Genomic DNA, 16,848 nt, shown 5'->3' with positions numbered 1-16,848 from the left:
TCTCTCCTAAAACAAGTAACCCACATCTTGGATTGGTGTGTGCTAACCATTCCACAATGATATTAATTTTGATGCCTGTGATATGTGCATCCTTTTGAGGCTATTCCTATCGCATTACAGTCTCTCTTAGAGCTAAATTCTGCCCTGGTGTAAGAAGGCCACAGGCAGAGTTGGTTGCTCAGCTAACTTGGGCATACAGTATTAAGGCCTTTATATGCCAAGAGCAAGACCTTGAAATTAATCTCTTTTCTTACTGGCAACTGGTGCAGATCATAGTGTGGGCACTTGCCCCTCTGCCAAGCTCACTCACAGTATATTTCATCTTATGATAATGCACTGTCCTTTTTGTACCTAATAATTTGGCCTTTTGGACTCTCTCAGTCACCAGTCATGCTTTTTCTTCTGCCAAATGGCCGCATTCGAAGCCAGTTGTTGAAGTGGAATACAAGATTTACAAAGGCATAGCTGCACTGGGCAGTATCATAAAGTTCTGCAGAATTCCCCAGCAAAAGGCTAATTGGAAGGATTGCTAATGGACTGGCTACAGTGAGAAGTGATCGTGCAAGCTGCCTTTCTGAAAATTCTCCAAGACTCGTGCGAGAAATGTTGGATGAGCTGACAAGGCTGCTGCATCGTAGATACCCAAAACAGCTGCAGGGTCAAGAGCAAAATGCCAGACTCTGGAATCAATGAGTCCTTATGCAAACACTCAAGAATGACATGCCAACCAATAGATTTGCAGGGCAGCCTGCGATAGTTTGTTATCAAATGCCCCCTGGCAGCGAAGACTGAGACATCTGCAATTCCTGACCCATTTTCCTGCTGGCTTGATAACTAGATAATTGGTCACCCAATGGGGAAGCAAAATAGAGAGAGAGGCACCAAATCACAATGAGCAAGAGATGCCGACGCATGAAGAGGCACCTAGAAAGAAGTGAAGGGAAATGCATACACAGGTTGTCTTGTATACTGTTGTTGTTTAAGCATCACGCTCTCTGGGTTGCTGCTGGAGCTGTGTGAAAAATGGAGGTTTCATTTTGTCACGTTGTCTGTGAATCTTTGTTGTTTTTATTTTGCATGCGTTTGCATCCTCTGTTATATGCTTGAAGTTTCAAGTTAAAATGAACCTAAATATACATATCAAAACTCCACCAAAGCTGCCAAGTTTTCCTTAGCTTTCATCTGAAACCAGAAAGCTCTCCTTGGCATCCCCTCCTCTAGTCTCAGCAGAGAGGGAAGATCCCCACAATTCTGGTCTCTGGAGCAGCCTTTGCAACAGGATCTCTGCTCCGCAGGGTGCAGGGTTTGTAATGGCCCTGAGCTCCGCTCCATTTTCTTTTGAGGCAGGAGATGACCAGTGGTCCTTACCTCCCCCTACCTACACTGTGGGGTCAGACAAGATGCCTTTTAGGTTCCTAACATGCTTTGGGGCCAACCAGCATCCTGACATTTGTGTCTGTAACCTGCATGTCTCAAGCTATTATGGCTACAATTTATTTAGGAGTCTACATATGGATTTAGCAGTGTAACTTTAGGCATCTAGGTTTTAAAATTTACACTGCTAAATCTATCTGTAGACACTTAAATTTAGGTGGCTTGAGTTTTCAGAAATGCTGAACACTCTCACATGCCATTTAAGTCAGCATATTTTAATATCAGGCAATTTATATTGAGCTGTCTACATCTGGATTTAAGAATGGGTATGTCTACACTACGAAATTAGGTCGGATTTATAGAAGTCAGTTTTTAGAAATCGTTTTTATATAGTGATTGTGTGTGTCCCCACACAAAATGCTCTAAGTGCATTAAGTGCATTAACTCGGTGAAGTGCTTCTACAGTACCAAGGCTAGCGTCGACTTCTGGAGCGTTGCACTGTGGGTAGCTATCCCACAGTTCCCGCAGTCTCCGCCGCCCATTGGAATTCTGGGTTGAGATCCCAATGCCTAATGGGGCAAAAACATTGTCGCGGGTGGTTCTGGGTACATGTCGTCAGGTCCTCCCTCCGTGAAAGCAACAGCAGACACTCGTTTCACGCCTTTTTTCCTGGGTTACCTGTGCAGATGCCATACCATGGCAAGCATGGAGCCCGCTCAGATCACTTTGGCAATTAGGAGCACATTAAACACCAGGCGCATTATCCAGCAGTATATGCAGCACCAGAACCTGGCAAAGCGAAACCGGGTGAGTAGGCGACATCAGTGTGGTGACGAGAGTGATGAGGACATGGACACAGACTTCTCTCAAAGCATGGGCCCTGGCAATGTGGGCATGATGGTGCTAATGGGGCAGGTTCATGCCGTGGAATGCTAATTCTGGGCCCTGGAAACAAGCACAGAGTGGTGGGACCACATAGTGTTGCAGGTCTGGGATGATTCCCAGTGGCTGCGAAACTTTCACATGCATAAGGGCACTTTCATGGAACTTTGACTTGCTTTCCCCTGCCCTGAAGTGCCAGAATACCAAGATGAGAGCAGCCCTCACAGTTCACAAACGAGTGGCAATAACCCTGTGGAAGTTTGCAATGCCGGACAGCTACAGGTCAGTCGGGAATCAATTTGGAGTGGGCAAATCTACTGTGGGGGCTGCTGTGATGCAAGTAGCCAACACAACCAAAGATCTGCTGATATCAAGGGTAGTGAGTCTGAGAAATGTGCAGGTCATAGTAGATGGCTTTGCTGCAATGGGATTCCCTAACTGTGGTGGGGCCATAGACGGAACCCATATCCCTATCTTGGCACCAGAGCACCAAGCCAGCGAGTACATAAACCTCAAGGGGTACTTTTCAATAGTGCTGCAAGCACTGGTTGATCACGAGGGACATTTCACCAACATTAACATGGGATGGCTGGGAAAGGTACATGACGCTTGCATCTTCAGGAACTCTGGTCTGTTTCAAAAGCTGCAGGAAGGGACTTTCTTTTCAGACCAGAAAATAACCATTGGGGCTGTTGAAATGCCTGTAGTTATCCTTGGGGACCCAGCCTACCCCTTAATGCCATGGCTCATGAAGCCATACACAGGCATCCTGGACAGTAGTCAGGAGCTGTTCAACTACAGGCTGAGCAAGTGCAGAATGTGGTAGAATGTGCATTTGGATGTTTAAAAGCATGCTGGCGCAGTTTACTGACTCAGTTAGACCTCAGCGAAGCCAATATTCCCATTGTTATTGCTGCTTGCTGTGTGCTCCACAATATCTGTGAGAGTAAGGGGGAGATGTTTATGGTGGAGTGGGAGGTTGAGGGAAATTGCCTGGCCACTGGTTACACGCAGCCAGACACCAGGGTGGTTAGAAGAGCACAGGAGGGTGCGGTGCATATCAGAGAAGCTTTGAAAACCAGTTTTGTGACTGGCCAGGCTACGGTGTGAAAGTTCTGTTTGTTTCTCCCCGATAAACCCCCCCCTTCTTGGTTCACTCTACTTCCCTGTAAGCTAACCACCCTGTCCTCCCCCCTTTGATCACCTGTTGCAGAGGCAATAAAGTCATTGTTGCTTCACATTGATGCATTCTTTATTAATTCATCACACAAATAGGGGGATAACTGCCAAGGTAGCCCGGGAAGGGTGGTGGAGGAGGGAAGGACAAGGCCACACAGCACTTTAAAACTTATTGAATGCCAGCCTTCTGTTGCTTGGGCAATCCTCTGGGGTGGAGTGGCTGGGTGGCTGGAGCCCACCGTGTTCTTGGGCATCTGGGTGAGGAGGCCATGGAACTTGGGGAGGAGGGCGGTTGGTTACACAGGGGCTGTAGCGGCGGTCTGTGCTCCAGCTGCCTTTCCTGCAGGTCAACCATATGCTGGAGCATATTAGTTTGATCCTCCAGCAGCCTCAGCATTGAATCCTGCTTCCTCTCATCACGCTGCGGCCACCTATCATCTTCAGCCCGCCACTTCTCCTCACGTTCATTTCTGTTTTCCTGCACTCTGACATTGTCTACCTCCACGCATTCATCTGTGCTTTGTCAGTGTGGGAAGACAGCTTGAGGTCAGAGAACATTTCATCGCGAGTGCGTTTTCTTCGCCTTCTAATCTTCACTAGCCTCTGGGAAGGAGAAGATCCTGTGATCCTTGAAACACATGCAGCTGGTGGAGAAAAAAAAGGGATAGTGGTTTTTAAAGAGACACATTTTATAGAACAATGGGTACATTCTTTCATGGTAAACCTTGCTGTTAACATTACATACATAGCACATGTGCTTTCGTTACAAGGTCTCATTTTGCCTCCCCCCACCGCATGGCTAACCTCTCCCCTTCCCCCCACCGAGTGACTAACAATGGGAAACATTTCTATTCAGCCACAGACAAATAGCCCAGCAGGAACGGGCACCTCTGACTGTCCCCTTAAGAAAAGCACCCTATTTCAACCAGGTGACCATGAATGATAACACAGAAAGATAAAGAATGGATGTTGTTTGAACGCCAGCAAACATACGCTGCAAAGCTTTGTTCTGCAATGATTTCCGACTATGTGGTATTGGCCTGGCATGGTAAAGTGTCCTACCATGGGGGACGGAATAAGGCCGCCCTTCCCAGAAAGGCTTTGGGAGTACATCCAGGAGAGCTTTATGGAGATGTCCCTGGAGGATTTCCACTCCATCCCCAGACACGTTAACAGACTTTTCCAGTAGCTGTACTGGCCGTGAATGCCAGGGCAAATTAATCATTAAACACGCTTGCTTTTAAACCATGTATACTATTTAAAAAGGTACACTCACCAGAGGTCCCTTCTCCACCTGGCAGGTCCAAGAGACAGCCTTGGGTGGGTTTTGGGGGTACTGGCTCCAGGTCCAGGGTGAGAAACAGTTCCTGGCTATCGGGAAAACCGGTTTCTCCGCTTGCTTGCTGTGAGCTATCTACAACCTCATCATCATCATCTTCCTCATCCCCAAAACCTGCTTCCATGTTGCCTCCCTCTCCATTGAAGGAGTGAAAGCACACAGTTGGGGTAGTGGTGGCTGAACGCCCTAAAATGGCATGCAGCTCATCATAGAAGTGGCATGTTTGGGGCTCTGACCCAGCTCTGACCTGTTTGCCTCTCTGGTTTTCTGGTAGGCTTGCCTCAGCTCCTGAAGTTTCACGAGGCACTGCTTCTGGTCCCTGTTATGGCCTCTATCCTTCATGCCCTGAGAGATTTTTACAAATGTTTTGGCATTTTGAAAACTGGAACAGAGTTCTGATAGCACGGATTCCTCTCCCCATACAGCGATCAGATCCCGTACCTCCCGTTCGGTCCATACTGGAGCTCTTTTGCGATTCTGGGACTCCATCATGGTTACCTCTACTGATGAGCTCTGCATGGTCACCTCTGCTGATGAGCTCTGCATTCACCTGTAGCTCGCCACGCTGACCAAACAGGAAATGAGATTCAAAAGTTCGCGGGCCTTTTCCTGTCTACTTGGCCAGAGTTCAGAGTACTGTCCAGAGCAGTCAGATGGAGCACTCTTGGGTAGCTCCTGGAGGCCAATACCGTCGCATTGCATCCACACTACCCCAAATTCGACCTGGCAAGGCCAATTTCAGCGCTAATCCCCTTGTCGGGGGTGGAGTAAAGAAATCAATTTTAAGAGCCCTTTAAGTCAAAAGAAAAAAAAAAGGGCTTCGTTGTGTGGATAGGTGCAGGGTTAAATCAATTTAATGCTGCTATTCAACCTCAACTCCTAGTGTAGACCAGGGCTAACTTTAGGCACCCAGATTTGAAAATTTAGCCTATACGCTGGGTCAAGGAATCTTGTAAAGAGTCTAGCATGTTGTTGGTCATGAAATCTGAGAAACAGTTTATGAAGTAATGACTCCTGCAGAAAACAACGTCTGCCTGCTCCTTTCCAAGGACCAAGGCCAGCTCTACCTTTTTTGCCGCCCCAAGCAGTGAAGCAAAAAAAAAAAAAAAAAGCGGCCGCCCAAGAAGAAAAAATAAAAAAGTTGCCACCAAAGTGCCGCCAAGGAAGGAAAAAATAAAAAAAAACAAAACGCCGGAGTGCCACCCCAAGAATGGCCAAAGCGCCACCCCTTCTGATTTGCCGCCCCAGGCACCAGCTTCCTTAGCTGGTGATTAGCGCCGGCCCTGCCAAGGACCCAGACTTCTTCTGCATTCATAATACATTCCTGCCTTGCAGAGCAGCTGTGACACTAAATTATTAAATTTGTAAAGTGCTTTGAGAGCCTCAACTGGAAGGTGCTAGAGAAGTAAAAGGTATTCCGAATTATTACAAGTATTATTTTATTACATTAGGCATTTTTTCCAAATGTAGAATCTATTCTATGGTTAGTAATAAACAGCACTTAGGCCCCAATTCAGGAAAGCATTTAAGTACAGTATGTGCTTAAGTGCTTTCCTGGATATGGATGGACTTAAACTCATGCTTAAGTGCTTTCCTCAATGAGGCCTTTGTCTAGGACACTGGAGCTTATTTTACTGAGAAGGGGAATGTTGGCCAAGTCTAGTGCTGTTTGAATAATATTGTCAAATAGTTTATTTGATCACTTCTGTAAATTTTCAAATAAATCATTCACAAATATTTTTCTTCATGATTTGGCTAACTACAGATAGTTGAACAATATTTAGTAAACAAATTACTCACACATTTTCCCATCAGTCAGCAATAACATATTCCAAATTTTTTTTTATATACTATCTGGCCAGCTCTAGCCAGGACAAATCAAAGAAAATCCTGTTCTCTTTATCAAATGCCAAGATGACTTTATCATGGACAGCTCAATAGAGACAAGTTTTAATGTGTATTATATAGTGGGAAAACTGAGCTTTTCACAATTCTTTGTGAACTGTCTGCTGTTCCCCATCTTTCTGTTCAGCTACTGAGATCAGAATGTCAACAGGGGCATGCATTTTTCATCCAAATGGATACCAAGCATTTTACAAAACTGATTGTAGAATGTACTATATGTAGGAATCGCATCATCCACCACTGAAATGCAGCAACTTCTGGGGTAGAACATGGAAGCTGTTTAATATTGCATGGCAACACTATAGCAGTTTAGGACAAGAAGTGAAGACTCCTGTACTCAGCTGAAACTACAAGGGGAACTAGAGGGAGAATGCAATCAACCAAAATGGAATTTGGGCAGTACAGTGGGGGTCATCCCTCCAGCTCTTGAGGAAAAATGCCAAAGGATGTTTAATGATCAGGCATGGTGTCATAAATATAAAGAGAAGAGTAACCACCTTTCTGTATACAGAACTATAAAATCCCTCCTGGCCAGAGGCAAAACCCTTTCACCTGTAAAGGATTAAGAAGCTAGGATAACCTCACTGGCACCTGACCAAAATGACCAATGAGGAGACAAGTTACTTTCAAAGCGGGGGGTGGGGAGGGGAAACAAAGTGTCTGTCCCTGTGATGCTTTTGCTGGGACCAGAGCAGGAATGCAGGTCAGAAGTCCTGTAAAGAGTTAGTAAGCAATCTGGTTAGATATGCTTTAGATTCTGTTTTGTTTAAATGGCTGATAAAATAAGTTGTGCTGAATGGAATGTATATTCCTGTTTTTGTGTCTTTTTGTAACTTAAGGTTTTGCCTAGAGGGATTCTCTATGTGTTGACTCTGACTACTCTAAGGTATTTCCCTTCCTGATTTTACAGAGGTTTTTCTTTTACTTTGTCTTTAATTAAAATTCTTCTTTTAAGAACCTGATTGTTTTTTCATTGTTCTTAAGATCCAAGGGTTTGGGTCTGTGTTCACCTATGCAAATTGGTGAGGATGTTTATCAAGCCTTCCCCAGGAAAGGGGGTGTAGTGCTTGGGGGGATATTTTGTGGGGGAGATGTTCCTAAATGAGCATTTCCCCTGTTCTTTGTGTAACACTTTGGTGGTGGCAGCTTTTAACCCAAGTTGGTAAGAATAAGCTTAGGGGGTCTCTCATGCAGGTCTCCACATCTGTACCCTAGAGTTCAGAGTGGGGAAGGAATCTTGACACATGGTCAAGACTAAGATAGCACTTCTACCTGTAATGTATCTCCCTGTACAATGCTAGGGCCCTGATTCAGTATGGAGTCAGTGTGAAGAGTGGCAACTAATGAATTGCCATCTCCACTTCCTACAGCACCGTGGATTTGGTGCAGAGGTCTTTGCAAATAAAGACTTTGCCCAGAACAAGAGCAAAATGTAAAAAAAGCCATAAAACCAACAACAGCAAAAAGGAGAAATTTTTCACATGAACAGTTTTCAAGAAAAATTGAGTTTTGGAAGAACTTAAACAGAATTTTTGAGCTGTCTGGCTGGAAGGCTCGTCAGTTTCATGGGCTCTCTGCTTCTGCAGCCCCAGATCCGGGGGGAGGGGGAGGAGTAAGAGCCAGGGAGGCTTCTGCAGCCCCAGACCATGGGGCGCAGGTTAAGAGCCAGGGAGGCATCCTCCAGGAATGCTTTTGTCAGTTTCACTGGCAGAAAGTGAAATTGACAGGAGCTTCCCAGACAAGCAGCTGGTGAGCTGTCATTTGGAGTTTTCTGATGGAAAATTTAATTTTTTGGCAAAACTGAAACTTTCCTGCAGAAAATTTTGGTTTTTCAACAAGGGTATTTTTTTGTTGTAAAATCATTTTGATAAAAAAAAAATGTGACCAGCTCTATAAGATTTGTGCTGAGGTAACAAACTAGAGGGACACTTAGTGAGAGCTATAACCCCTTCAATTATTTTTTGCCTACGTGCTCTCCATGAACTACTACAGAAAGGGATTTGCTGGGGAAGGGAGAGTGAGTTGTTTGTGTGTGTATATGTGGGGGTTCTTGTTTCACTGAAGGTGAATGAGTGCTGTTTTTGCTGCATGGGAATAAATGGGGCTTGGTTTAAGGCAGGGATCAGCAACCTTTGGCCCGTGGCCCGCCAGGGTTACCTCCCTGGCAGGCTGGGCCAGTTTGTTTACCTGCTGCGTCTGCAGGTTTGGCCGATTGCAGCTCCCACTAGTCGCAGTTCGCTGTCCCAGGCCAATGGGAGCTGCGGAAAGCGGTGCAGGCCAAGGGATGTGCTGACCGCCACTTCCTGCAGCCCCCATTGGCCTGGAGCAGCAAACTGCGGCTAGTGGGAGCCGCGATCATCTGAACCTGCGGATGCAGCAGGTAAACAAACTGGCCTGGCGCGCTACGGGGCTTACCCTGGTGGGCCGTGGGCCAAAGGTTGCCGATCCCTGGTTTAAGGTGTGTAAAGGCAATACTGTGAACCCCATGCATTCAAAAATCATGAGTCAGACCCCAGGAAGTCATGAGACTGGCTTACAAATCATGAGACTTGGGGTGGGGGGGGGGAAAGGTTGGGTTCTTTTTATTTGCTTTCTGAAGCCCAGATCCTCAATGGGAATTAGGTGCCTAAATATCTTTGAGGACCTGAACCTGAGCCTTTAGAGGTCACTTAGGTCATATTTTCAAACTTTTCTCCGCTACCAGGAGGGCTAAACACTTACTTACTCCATCACATGACTCCAAAAATGTTCAGTGTCACATGTTTGAGTGGGTAGAGACAGTGAGTTTGTTTCAGGCTCCAGAGTATGTGCATAGAGGCTTTTGAGGGATTGCTTAGGGCTTGAGGGCAAGACTGCCAAGTGTTAGGCATCTCACAGGACCCTCACACTGACAGGTATCCCTCCCCTTAGATTTTCATGTATCCAACTGGGAGGCAACAGGTATTCCCCAGAAGCTGCTCCTTCCTGCTATTGGTAGGCACAGTGGTGCCTGCTGAGCAGGTGGCTAAGCATCTCTCTGTCTCTGTGGTCCCTGTTCCCCCTCAGAGTTGGTAGTCACCACAGAGCAGCTGCCAGAAGCAAGCTGAGCAGAGCAGATGCAGCAGGACAAAGGGCCAGGCGAGGGACTCCCCTGCCCAAGGCTCTCCCCCACCTTCTCCTGCATTCCCACCACTACTATGAACTTCCCCTCCCTTACCCCCCCAAGCTAGGGATGCTGGATGCTTATGTGCATGGGCCTTCTGCCACCTGCTTCTAGGGAGTGTCGAGCTTCCACTCACACTTGCTCCCAATGCTCTAGGTGAGTTTGTATGTATCTACACCAGTGGTGGGCAACCTGCAGGTCGCATATGGCCCATCAGGGTAATCCATTGGTGGCCATGAGACAATATGTTTACATTGACTGTCTGCAGGCATGGCTGCCCACAGCTCCCAGTGGCCACAGTTCGCTGTTCCTGGCCAATAGGAGCTGCGGGAAGCGGTGGCCAGCACGTATCTGTGGACTGCGCCGCTTTCGCAGCTTCCATTGGCCAGGAACGGTGAACCGTGGCCACTGGGAGCTGCGGGTGTCATGCAAATGTGAACAAACTGTCTTGCGGCCCGCCAACGGATTACCCTGATGGGCCATGTGCAGTTCGTGGGCTGCCGGTTGCCCATCACTGATCTACCACCATCCCTGCCCTCTATTACTTAGGTGGGGAGAACAACTGACTCTTGTCCATGCAAAATGTTATGCATGGGGCTTTACCAAACTTGGCAGTTGTGGAGTGGTGTGAATGTGGAGTGTGTGCATGGTGCTTCAGGATCACTGTGTGTGTGTGTGTGTGTGTGTGTGGTGGTTCAGGATCACTGGGGGTGTGTGTGTGTGTGTCTGTCTGTCTGTATACTATAACCTAACTCTTAAGTCTGGACACTTCACTGAGATATGGTTGGATAAAATGAAAGATGCCTTCAGCCCAATAATTAAAGAGCATTCGGTGTTTGAAGAAATGTCAGTAAACTATTCTGCAACAGCATCAGTGAAAGAATAATACAGTGTCTAACCAACAACATAATGCACGAAAGTCAGATTGGATTCCTTCCTGAGAAACAAACCACTGACCACATATTTATTCTGCATGTCATAAATAAACATGTAGAAACAAACCAACCAACCAGCCAAAAACGGAAAGATATTTGTCTGCTTTATAGACATTTAAAAAGCTTTTGATCCAATCTGGCTCTCAGGACTGAACCTTAAGATGCTACAAAATAAAATCGGTGAGAAAATTTGACATAATTAAATCCATGTAACAATCTATCAAAGGTGAGATAAAAATAAACAAGCAAACAATCTTTCAAGCAAAAAAGAAAAGTAAAACAGGGAAACAAACTCAGCCATGCTCTTTGCAACTTATACATCAATAAACTATCAATCTCATGGAGACAGTTCCCAAATTCAGGGTTCCCACTAAATGCAAAGTTAAAGGATCTGCATTTTCAATGTCTTTCACCTTGTGCAGTCATTTATACCTGTGCAAAATGAATGCAATGTACTAACAAATCAGAATGGCAGTGTTTTTCACTTCCTGTGCACTGGTGTAAATGACTACACAAGCGATAGGGCAATTCTGAATTGGGCCTTTGCATCTGGGCCTTATAATAAATGCCTTTGGAAGTTTCAAACTGGCTATTAAAGCATCACATGGAAAAGCTATTCAGGCCTCCTATGACATAATGAAACCACAACTCTGATAAAACTACTGCTAAAACTATTCAACAGTAGAATTTAGGCTATGAATCAGTGTTCATCAGCAAGAGATGGAAACAGAGACACAAAGCACAGTGAAAACTGAGATCCTGATCCTGCAAATACTGGCACACATGAGCATAATTTTATGTACATGGCTAATCTAATTGAAATCAGTGGGACTGCACATTCAAGTAAAGTTAAACACATGGGTAAGTACTTGCTGGACCTATGCTTGAGAGAGGAACGACTGTTAAATGTGACAGAGGACAGTGGAGGTAGAGAGAGATTTTCTAGTCTGTTTTCCAAAGTACAGGAGTCTGCAAATCATCAGATTAAAGTAATTGATTAGGGGGGAAAAACAGCATAACCCCGAGAGAAAGGAAAGCTATAGCAGAGCTAATCAGGAGTAGGCAGTAATGACAGATGAACATGGGATAATATCTTAAACATACTGTGAAGTCCCATCCTGGATAGCCCTTCTTCAGACTGATGTTTGTGGCTTCTGTCTTATTCACACTTTAGAAGCACTGGGTTAGTTTGTCATGTCAACAAACCATTGTTCAATTGAACTGAAAAATTCTCTTACCCAGAAGCAAAGTCTGGAGCCCAACTTTGCCAACCAAATTCACTAAATGGGACTAAAAACCCAACAGAAATTGGACACGTACAGTTCTGCAAACAAATTCTACATGTGCAGAGGAACCCAAGGTATACTGGTGGCAGGGCAGAAACATCATAATTCACCTTCCTAATCAATTTACAAGAAGAATCCATATCGGCCAAGACAGCAAACGCTCCTTCCACTGCAAAGCACTAGAGGATTAAAAACTAAACGAAACTAAAACAAAATCCATTCCTATAATCACACCCGGGTCTCAACAATACTAATGTCCTGAGCAGAGAAGCAAACCCTCTGGCACCAAACCAAAGAATACTCAAAACCTAAAACACCAACTGATTGTACAAAGCACTGGGAAGAAAAAAACAAACCCAACAAGCTAGACTGCTGAAGATCCTTGCACAGTCAAACTTGCAAACCTCAGGCAGGCTCCTTTTACCAAACAATTGATAATCAGTAACCCAGGTGGGGATCAGGAGGCATAAAACATAATTGGAAGAGAGATGAGAAACGACTTGTAATGTGGCAGAAGAACTGAAACAGAAGATAGTGTCCAAAATACTAGAATCCAAGAAATATTTCCTCAATAATCCGAAATGATCAAAGGCTTTCTATTACAAACAAACCAAACCAAAATTTTAAAAAATTTAACTAACCCAGGGAAAAGGGAGAGAGATGGCAGAGATAGCACTAGACTGTGCAGAAGCCTGTCACTGAATCTGCAGGGAACCGTCAAGGTACTGATTGAACTCCCAAAAGACCGTAGAAGCTCATGAGGAGATGCTTAGTGTATGGCAGGGGTTCTCAAACTTCATTGCACTGCAACCCCCTTCTGACAACAAAAATGAGTACACGATCCCCGAAGGGGAAACTGAAGCCTGAGCCTGCCCGCGCCCCACTGCCCCAGGCGGGGGGGGGGGCAAAGTCCTAGGACTTCAGCCCCAGGCAGGGGGCCTGTAACCTAAGCCCCGCTACCCAGGCTAAAGCCTGCAGGCTTCAGGTTCAGTGTGGCTCAGGTTTTGGCAAGACTAACGCCAGCCCCGGCGCCCCCATTAAAACAGGGTCATGGCCTACTTTGGATCCTGACCTACAGTTTGAAAATTGCTGGTGTATGGTGTTGGGGAATAACCCCCAAACACGTGGTGAAGTCCTGTCCTGCGGGGGCAGATTCCTGATACCTGTCACAGGGAGCTGAGGGTCTGTCATGGGTGACCCTTCTGTGGCTCAAATAGTATGGAACGGAGGAACGAACTGTTTCAGAAGTGGACATGTTTGGTGAGAGGAGGGAGGACAGGGACCCCTCTGCAACGAGGGGGTGTCACTCGGGAAGTGTGTGTGTGTGTGTGGAGGAGGAGGGAAACTTCTTTGAGGTCAGGGAAGTGTGTGTGTGTGGAGGAGGAGGAGGAGGGAAACTTCTTTGAGATCAGGGAAGTGTGTGTGTGTGTGAGGAGGAGGAGGAGGAGGGAAACTTCTTTGAGATCAGGGAAGTGTGTGTGTGTGTGTGTGTGTGTGTGTGTGTGTGTGGAGGAGGAGGGAAACTTCTTTGAGATCAGGGAAGTGTGTGTGTGTGTGTGTGTGTGTGTGTGTGGAGGAGGAGGGAAACTTTGAGATCAGGGAAGTGTGTGTGTGTGTGTGTGGAGGAGGAGGGAAACTTCTTTGAGATCAGGGAAGTGTGTGTGTGTGGAGGAGGAGGAGGAGGAGGGAAACTTCTTTGAGATCAGGGAAGTGTGTGTGTGTATGTGTGTGTGTGTGTGAGGAGGAGGAGGAGGAGGAGGGAAACTTCTTTGAGATCAGGGAAGTGTGTGTGTGTGTGTGTGTGTGTGTGTGTGGAGGAGGAGGAGGAGGGAAACTTCTTTGAGATCAGGGAAGTGTGTGTGTGTGTGTGTGTGAGGAGGAGGAGGAGGAGGAGGGAAACTTCTTTGAGATCAGGGAAGTGTGTGTGTGTGTGTGTGTGTGTGTGAGGAGGAGGAGGGAAACTTCTTTGAGATCAGGGAAGTGTGTGTGTGTGTGTGTGTGTGGAGGAGGAGGGAAACTTCTTTGAGATCAGGGAAGTGTGTGTGTGTGTGTGTGTGTGGAGGAGGAGGGAAACTTTGAGATCAGGGAAGTGTGTGTGTGTGTGTTGTGGAGGAGGAGGGAAACTTCTTTGAGATCAGGGAAGTGTGTGTGTGTGGAGGAGGAGGAGGAGGAGGGAAACTTCTTTGAGATCAGGGAAGTGTGTGTGTGTGGAGGAGGAGGAGGAGGAGGGAAACTTCTTTGAGATCAGGGAAGTGTGTGTGTGTGTGTGTAGGGCAGGAGGACGAGCACCTCCCACTGACCAGGGTACACCACTTACCCCATATCGAGGACCAAGGGATCCGTCTCCCTTACATGGGAGCTCCCCCATGACGCCCGGGAATGTGGGGAGGAATCTCTCAATGGAGCAGGATTTCCCTTCCCCTCATGTGAGCAGGCAGCCCCGGCCAGAGGTTACCCCGGGGGGCGGGGACTCTCCTCTGCCGGACCGGGGCAGCCCCTCCGCGGTGGGCGGGGATCTGTTGCGAGCAGGGGCTCCGGGGCGGGCCGGGGGCCGGCTCTCTCCTCCCCTTTAAGGGGGCGGGGGCCGGGCTCCGGCGCCTCCCCCCGCTACCTGCGGGAGGGGGAGCGGGGGCGGGCGAAGTTTGTCTCTGTGGTTGGCTGCGCCGCGCGGCTCCCAGCCAGCGAGCGGCTGGTGCGCGGCGCTCTCGGGTCGGCGGCGGGCTCCAGCAGCTCCCCGGCGCTGAGCAGCATCTTCAGCCCGGCCAGCATGGGGAGCGCGCCCCTTCTCCTGCTGCTGCTGGGTGAGCCCCTGCGCGGGGGGAGCGGGCAGTGGGGCGGGAGCGCTGGGTCCCCATGGGGATATTGCATCCCCCCCCCCCCGCCGCCGCCGTGTAGCTGCGGGGGCGGAGGTGCCCCAGCCAGGGGGGGGGGCTTCAGGCGAGGCGCCCTCTGCGGGGCGGCGATGCCCGCGCGGAGCGTCCCCCTCCGCCCAGGGCTCAGCGGTGCGAGGCAGCACGTTGGCAGCGCCGAGGCACTTCCCCTGGATTTGCTCTGCAGCTGGAGCTGACCCCCTCCCTTTCCCAGAAAAGCGCACAGCCCGGAGAAGTTAATCCCCCCCCCCCCGTGGATTCGTGTTGCTGCGAGCGCGCCGGGCTTCCTCTCCCGCCTTGCATGGGGGCAGGGCCTGAGGGACGCTCACCTTGAGCCCCGCCCTTTGGGCTCGGGAGCTTGGCACGGCTTGGCCTGTAACCCTTTACCCCGCTTCCCAAAAGGGGCGTCTGTGCTTCTTGGAAGGAGTGGGGGTTAGGAAGCCACTGAACTTCCCAGTCTCTTATGAGTCTCGGTGTTGTAGTTCAAAGCAAAGCTGCTGTTTCCGTGCGTCCATGCCCTGTGCACATTGCTGTGATTCAGCCCTCCATAACCTCTGCCAGGTTCCTTTCTCTCATTGTTTGGTTATTGACTCTGCCATGGCAATGTCTCCAGCAGTTGTTTTTACTCCGCTTTGCTATGACAGCTAGGCCAACAGAAATGCAGAATCCTTCTACTGGAACCAGGCAAAGTAACAGTAGAAAGGGCGGGCATAGCTCAGGAGGGAATCAAGCTCCCACCCTGGCATTCAAAGGCGCTCGGGCACTAATTTTAGCCTTGTTAACTACCATTCTGAAAGTACCAAACTGATTAACTCTTGGCACATCTGTAATTACCTATTAACGTATAAATCTCCTGAGTAGCGATGCTAGGTCTGGGTAACAGTGCTAGACAAGACAGGAGGTGTAATCTGTGCTTGTGCCCTGGTCTCTAAATGTTGTGCCGTGTTTTCTCTGTAGATTTAATGACACCTTTTTAATTGTCAAATAAGGTGTGTGTGAGCAAATAACCCCAGAGCAGTTAATTGGGGTCAGTAATCTCTAGCTGTATTGGCATTTTAAAGACTAGATAAAATGCTCCCTATGACTCTTACAGCTTCAATAAAATAACTGAGACAGGCAAAATACTGCTTTTTCCTCTTCTTTAAAAAGAGACTGAAATACTACTTCATGCGGTGGACAGTCAGCCTGTGGAATTCATTTTCATAGGAGGTCAGGGATATAGAGTGTAACTGAATTTATAAGGAAGTGGGATAATGTTGACATTCTAGTAATACTTTACTTTTCTACAGCCTAGTAGAATTGATATTATCTGTTCAAGATAAGGGTAACGAAATCTTATACTTCAGAGTCAGGAAGAGATTTTTCTCGTGTACAAGCGCCGTTGGCAAGATGCATTATAGGACTGTTTCAAGCTTCCTCTGAAATACTGGATATTGGCTACTACCAGAGCCAGAATGCTGGACTTGATAGTCCAATGATTTTGTCTGATACATCAAATGTTATGTTCCTGTGTTCACCTGTAACAACATATGAGCTCCCTGGGTAGTTCGTTAACTTTTCATTTTGTAGCGCTGTTTATTTTTTGACAGTCTATCACTGACAGTGGGCAAAAATGAAGATGATTCCTGCCTTGAAGATCATACCATCTAAAAGTATTTTTCTGCAGATGTATTAAATATGTGTTTTGCAACTGACAATAGTATTGGAGTAGGGGTATATTTAAGTAGAGACCAAAGATTGCTCAAGTAAGAACGGAATTACACACAGTATTTAAATGATGCTGCATTATATCTATTTAACTGGATAGCAGTACTAGAGGTGTTGCTGCATTGTTGTTATAGGTAGGGCTTGAATAGTCTATTTCATTAATTGCTAGTAGCAGATGGGTGTTAAGGCATCAACTTTTACAGAATTTAACCTTTCATTTAAACAAAA

General features: G+C 47.2%; 1 protein-coding gene across 1 annotated transcript in view; it reads left to right on the top strand.

Annotated features, from left to right (window-relative positions):
• Nucleotides 1–14,660: 14,660 nt before the first annotated feature.
• PTGFRN (prostaglandin F2 receptor inhibitor) overlaps nt 14,661–16,848 on the top strand; it is a 108,128-nt gene continuing 105,940 nt past the window's right edge. The window contains exon 1 of the mRNA XM_038387060.2: nt 14,661–14,844. Coding sequence (XP_038242988.1) covers nt 14,811–14,844 — 34 coding nt within the window. The 5' untranslated portion in view covers nt 14,661–14,810. The remainder of the gene's footprint in view (nt 14,845–16,848) is intronic.

Source organism: Dermochelys coriacea, chromosome 1, assembly GCF_009764565.3.
Source record: "Dermochelys coriacea isolate rDerCor1 chromosome 1, rDerCor1.pri.v4, whole genome shotgun sequence".
Taxonomy (NCBI): domain Eukaryota; kingdom Metazoa; phylum Chordata; order Testudines; family Dermochelyidae; genus Dermochelys; species Dermochelys coriacea.
The sequence above is the reverse complement of the archived record's forward strand: the minus strand, read 5'-3'. Positions and strand labels throughout refer to the sequence as shown.